The following is a 6,478-nucleotide window of genomic DNA, read 5'->3' as shown; positions in this document are numbered from 1 at the left end:
TGCTGCTGCTACTAATCGTCTAGGTTATCCTACCGAAAAGTACCTAGCCGACGGCGATAGTAACAGAAACATAGAGGCAGAGGTAATGAACGAAATAAATAATCTTCAGGTGTTTTTTGTAAAAATTTCAGCCAATAGGAATGCACAGCCAGTGCCAGTGGGCCCCACACCACCACATCAGCAAATACGTACGTAGCCGCAGCATATCTGATGATGGTACGTGACAAACATGTGCATCTTCAATGACCGTAAATATTACTTCATTGAATACAATGATCAAAGTGAAGTATACGGACAAGTTCAATGATCTATCATGTAATTTACTCATTTGTAAGCACGATGACTGATTAGTCAATTAGCCAATCCGGTCCAACTGTCAGGAGCAACGTGGCGTCAAACGTGGTAGCGCACCCGGTCCTGTCTCGTTTCCGCCATGGCCGCATGCCCGCAGCTCGCAGCCTCTCCTCTCTCTCTCTCTCTCCCCCTGTTCCCTTTCTTCCCTTCTTGTTACGAGTTGCTCGGTGTTGTAGACAGGCACAAATGCTATTGCCGCTGGGAGGAGAGGTCGCCGCGCCGTGGCCAACGGGCGCCGTTGCGCCGCGCACTGAGGTCCACCGCCAGGGGCCCGGTGGCTGGACGCCGCCGTTGTATAAGGTGGTCGTGTGCAGTTGAGGGCCGAATTTTCATGGCTACAGTAGATAGCTGGGGGCTCCTTGGAAGCATCGGAGCTTGGATTGGAGCAGCTCCATGCCACTTGAGAGAGATGACCGAGAATGGATTTGGGGACAGTAGATGGAAGTTGGGTTTCATGCCCTATTTTACAACGGAGACAGTAGTGCTAGTAGATTAGGAATGTTTGGATGGATGATTGAGCGCGAGAGATTTCAGGAGTAATTGTAGATTGCGTTGCGGGTACCAGACCCGTGCCTTCCTCTCCAAACCTTCCTTCCACGAACCCCTCCGCCCGCCGCCTCCACTGGGATTGACCTCCTCCGCCCGATCTCCTCCCCTGCCCAGAATCCTCCGGCTATCAGTAAAATCTGGACCCAGTGCCTTCCTCCGACCTCCCTTCTCCATTAAGGCTAGGGTTAGAATTCCTGTTCATATGCTTCTTTTTGACTTGTTCTTGACTCGCTGAGTAATTGGAGTTGATGATTGGTTTTCCTGCAGATTTTCAGTCTCCAGATCGACCTATCCATCTGCAACGACATCCTTGTGCTCTCGCAAGTTACAAATCAGGTGTAAATTCCAACTAATAATTTATTTCCTGGAAGAGCATGCTGTTTATGATCAAGAACACCCTTGACCTGGTCGTTTTGTTTCTTGATTGCCTCTGTTTTTAGTTCTCATCACTAGACATCTAATGCGTAGCTGCATGTTTAGAAAATTAGTTAGTATATTGGCAAGGCTAAAGGACATCTAATTAATAACATGCTCATATGAGTTCTAATTTACTATATCTTTCTCAGTCTATTTTTTATATATCTATATAAGCTTAGATTGGCTTACCAGCATGCATTGTACAGGAAATCGTGTATCTGTTCAGTCGGTTAGGGAAACAATCTTCCAGAGCAATGGTTCCTAATACTTCCATTCACCGATTGTTCTCCCCACACGTTGGGATCCGCCGCTGGACCTCGACCGCTGCCAACGGTGTGACATTCGCTGTATCTTCCCCCGCAGCCCAGATTGGCGGCTTCCTTTCTAAGAAGCCCTATACGCCGCCGTCCTGGGCCTCAGACCTCTCCCTCATCCCGTCCCACAACTTCACCCTAGGCCAAGTAAGCTTCGCTATCTCTAACACTGGCTCCATACTTGGACTGATTAGTATGCAGATTTGAAGTAGTTAACCAAATGTAGAATGGTTAGTCTAATGTATTTATTTTCGCCATCAAAACAGTTTCCAACTCCGATTCACAAGTGGAACCTCCCCAATTTGCCGAAAGACACAGAAGTATGGATCAAGGTGAAAACACAAGAACCACAACTTTGTTGAAATTCCAAATTTTTAGATACTTTGTGGTTAGTTCATTAGTACTATTTTCATTTCGATTCTGATGTGGATATTTTTGCATGACTGTAGCGGGATGATCTCGCTGGAATGGAACTGAGCGGCAACAAAGTTCGGAAGCTCGAATTTCTGATGGCAGATGCTGTCGCGCAGGGTGCCGATTGCGTTATTACTGTCGGTGGTATCCAGAGCAACCATTGCCGAGCGACTGCCGTGGCTGCCAAGTATGTTAATCTTGATTCCTATCTGATACTAGCTACCTCCACGGTAAGTTATATGCTTGTGAGGTGAAATTGATTGAACGTTCTGCAACAATGCATTTTTTTTACTTGGTTTTGGTGGGATGTTTTCAGCCTCTTGTGGATGAAGATCCTGGTTTGGTTGGTAATCTACTTGTCGAGAGATTGTTGGGAGCGCACATTGATCTTGTCTCAAAAAGAGAATTTGTTAAATTTGGGAGTGTGGTATGCTCTTGTCCATGAAGTGTTATGTTGTTGGTGCTTTGTGCTTTTCGTAGATATGTGTGATAATTTTGTCAAATCCTTGTCCATACATGAGTCTTACAAATTGTTCATGCTTCATTAGATACCTTTTTATTTGTTGAACGATAATCACATCAAATAGCATGTGTTTCGTTATTTTTCTGATTATTATACTAGTATCATTTATTTTGCCCTTTTAAATTCTTGATGTTCCTGTCTTCTCTTTGGATACATGTAGTACAACGCTTTGTGGCAGTGCCCTCTCATAGCCCCAGTGATTAGTTTATATTATACCTAGCATTATTTGTTATACTGTACCTCTTGTATTGCTCAAGAAGTTTTCCAATCACAAAATTGTATTTTTACTTGTAGGCTTTAACTGATTTGCTAAAAAAGAGACTTCTGGAAAAAGGACGGAAGCCGTATGTGATTTCTGGTGGTGGATCCAACTCATTAGGACATTGGTATGATCTTATATGTGTTGATAGCTGCTAAAACTATAATTTTGTTCTCTTACATTCCTGCTTTTAGCATAGTTTGAGGTTTCCTCGTGGATTGATATTCATGGATAGATGGTTGTCTTAGTGTGTTGTGGACATTGATACATTGCACATGTTGGGCTAAGACTTGCTACGGGGGTTACTTCCTACTGTATTAGAAAGTCTAGGATTGTACGAGTCTCGTACACTAGGGCCACTTATTGTGGCAGGAAACGTTAAGGGTCTGAGCATTCACTATATAAAGATACTATTTGTCTTATGTTCCAGAATAAAAAGTACCATTTTATTATCTCCCAAATATTCTTTCACCTAGGCTATGTCTATCTAGTTTCCCAGTAGCCATGCCAGCTTGCTATGTCTTTGCAGAATAATTATCCTGTTGTTACCCAAGGTTCACAACATACCCCATCGAGAAAATAGTTATTATTTATCTGTTTGATGTGGACTTGGCCTTTACTACCCATATAAGCAAGAGTATCTGGATATGATCTCATACAATGGCTAATCAGTTGCATAAATAATGACTTGTTGTGTTCAATATGCATACGAGGTTGTAGAAAATGTTAGTTTACTCTGTTCACATTGTGCCAAGAAGACACTAAAATTTTCATTATGCAAACTGAATGTAAGATTACGCACTGTAAAAGCAAAAGCTGTAGTTCAAAAAGGCCTCAGGAATTTTTGTAATGATAATTTAGTTTATGACATTCAATCTTATGCATAACGTATAGGTATCTTGCTGTTACAGGGGATATATTGAGGCAGTAAGAGAGATTGAGCAGCAAATTCAGTTATCTGGTGATATTCAGTTTGATGACATTGTTGTTGCATGCGGCAGGTATTTCAGTGAGACCTGCTATTTTTTACACTTGTATGGGTAATTTTGTGTGCATGTTTTCTATTGTTTCATGCATACATCATGGAAGTTGCTATATTTTCACTTTATGATTTGATGATTGAACGTGCAGTGGTGGAACTGTTGCTGGTCTTGCTTTAGGATCACAATTGAGTAGCTTAAAGGCAAAAGTATAAGCTTTCTTTAGCTATTTTCTTACCTTGCTGATGTTTCCATACTAACCATCCACTTGTACAATAGGTCCATGGATTCTCTGTTTGTTATAACTCTCGATACTTCTATGACAATGTTCAAGGTCATATTGATGAACTTCAACCTGGTTTGAATTCCCATGATATAGTCAGCATTGAAGATGTGAGTATGTTGTATAACTTCTATTGTTTGAGGATCTTGAAAAAGAGTTCATCCCTAGTTCTTTCACATGTGCTGCTCCTGACTATACGTTTGTCCTTATACCCAATGTGAATATTAGGTCCACTAAAATCCTAGAAATAAGTAAGCTAGGAACCTTGTTCTACAACCATTTTGAAGAATAAAAGTAGGGGTCACCATATCCATGTTTCATTTAAAAAATGGACTAAAACTGAAATAATCTTACTAGAACGCATTTGTCCGCTTAATTGTCTTGTCATTAATCACCAAAACCTGTAGGGGGGGCTAGGTGCACTGTCAGCTTGCCATGGTTTTTCTGCGACTAATTTGCTCATTTCGCAGTATCTGTTCTATCTTCCGTGATGGGACTATAATCAATTTATTTATCCTATTTATGTTAGTCGAATTTGTGAATATTTTGCCTGACAGGCTAAGGGCTTAGGTTATGCCATGAGCACAGCTGAGGAGCTTAAATTTATAAAGGATATAGCTGCAGCAACTGGCATTGTTCTTGATCCAGTCTACAGGTGCAATACTTTTTCTTTTATGCGTGGCATCATATCTGATATCATGTATCCTAGTCCTTCCATTCAAGTGAAAAAGCATGCTATTCTTATCTGTCAAGTTAATACTAAGACCCTTCCCATAAATTCGGGAAGAGATTTAATATTTGTGCTGCTTAACGAGGACATGCATGCTTTTGATTTCTACAGCGGAAAGGCAGCATATGGTATGCTGAAAGACATGTCCAGCAATCCAACCAAGTGGAAAGGGCGAAAGGTCCTCTTTGTTCATACTGGTGGTCTCCTTGGGTTGTATGATAAGGTGGATCAGCTGTCATCTGAAGTTGGGAGCTGGCGCAGAATGGATCTTGAAGAATTTGTCCATGCAAAGATGGCACTTGTAAGATGTTTCTGATTCACTATGTCATTTTTTTTTCTGTTTTGGAGTGGAATTCTGGACATTTCATTTGGCTTAGAGCATTTTATCTTACATTGGTACAAGGAAAATCATAACATATGGCTAGTATTGAGTATAATATTGATCAAGTAAAAAAAATAGCACGCTATAACAAAATAGCGTCGGCAAAATACGCTATTAGCGTGCTATAGCGCGCTATAGCGCCGGAATGATGTAGTGTGGGCTGTCTAGAAACGCTATAGCGTGCTATTAGCGCCGAAATAGCGCGCTATTTTTTTCACATCATATTGATACAGTTTAAGAATACAGCGGGTCTTTCAGCTGTTTGAAAATAAAGCTTAGGGTTTTTACTGTAGTGTTATCATGATAGTAAACAACTAAAAACTTAGTTTTTTAGGAATCCAGAAAATAAGTATCAATAATTTCACAAGTATAGTTTCCTGCAAACGTGTTTTGGGTTTGTGTGCCGTGCTTGCACCGCTTACTTTAGGAAAAAAATGTTAGGTTATCTCTACTGGAATGCAAATGTACTTTTTTTGAAATTAATGAAAACATACCACTAGTGGTTGTATTTATTTGTTGTATGATGCTAGCTAGAGATGTAACCCATGTAAGACTTAAGGTGAACTATGTTAGCTGGCTCCTTCGATAATATGTTGCTTTTTTTGGGGTCATCGCTCGACATTTTTAATCAGGGTGGCCTCTCATTCTGTATTGTTTTGAGATGGTAGATAATTATTTGTGAACAAACTACTGGCTGCATACCTAAACAGATTGCATGTCCAAGTGAGTATGTGACACATTGGATACGATAAAGAAAATTTCATGACACAAGGATAGATGTCAATATTCATGCGAGAATAGTTCAACGGTTGAACCATATCTCGATAGACAATTAAAAAATATCATTGAGGTTGCTTCATTCAATTGTTGATAGCTAATATATGTCTATCTTAGAGTTTAGCCCGAACTACTTAGTTTTGGAATAGACAAGTGTTTCATTTGTTATCGTTGTAATTGTTGACCAATCAGGAAGCTCTTCCTCAAGCTCCTACAAATTTGGTTGCAGAGAAAGGTGGCCTAAGTGTCCAATCGCCTACGAAGATGTCTCTGGCTAGAGATTAACAACACCTGTGAGTTTTGCCTCAGAAGGTGCTGAGAATGCCCTGGAGTAAAAACTGAACCATTCCTTTTATGGTGGCTGTTAATTCTCTTATGAGAAATGCTCTTGTTTTTGTGCCAGACCTTACACTTTAGTTGCACTACGATTTTGCAAATGCTTCTTGTCGTATTTTCTTTTGTTGCTGGTTTTGTGTTATGTTGCTTTATTACTTCC

At 40.5% G+C, this 6,478-nt stretch overlaps 1 protein-coding gene across 2 annotated transcripts; it reads left to right on the top strand.

The window, feature by feature from the left end:
• Positions 1-395: 395 nt before the first annotated feature.
• LOC127293040 (D-cysteine desulfhydrase 1, mitochondrial) lies at positions 396-6,478 on the top strand. Of its 2 annotated transcripts, none has more exons than XM_051322589.2 (13): positions 396-1,087; positions 1,171-1,239; positions 1,527-1,781; positions 1,901-1,966; positions 2,084-2,278; positions 2,365-2,475; positions 2,866-2,957; positions 3,742-3,831; positions 3,962-4,019; positions 4,090-4,203; positions 4,651-4,748; positions 4,935-5,124; positions 6,175-6,478. In XM_051322589.2, exons 3-13 carry the CDS (start codon positions 1,575-1,577, stop codon positions 6,265-6,267), a joined length of 1,314 nt encoding a protein of 437 aa, XP_051178549.1. In that variant the 5' UTR covers positions 396-1,087; positions 1,171-1,239; positions 1,527-1,574; the 3' UTR covers positions 6,268-6,478. The 2 variants fall into 2 exon arrangements, with proteins under 2 accessions (XP_051178549.1, XP_051178550.1); XM_051322590.2 differs by having other exon boundaries at positions 398-1,087; positions 6,212-6,478.

The sequence above is a fragment of the Lolium perenne genome, chromosome 4, assembly GCF_019359855.2.
Source record: "Lolium perenne isolate Kyuss_39 chromosome 4, Kyuss_2.0, whole genome shotgun sequence".
NCBI lineage: Eukaryota > Viridiplantae > Streptophyta > Magnoliopsida > Poales > Poaceae > Lolium > Lolium perenne.
The sequence above is the reverse complement of the archived record's forward strand: the minus strand, read 5'-3'. Positions and strand labels throughout refer to the sequence as shown.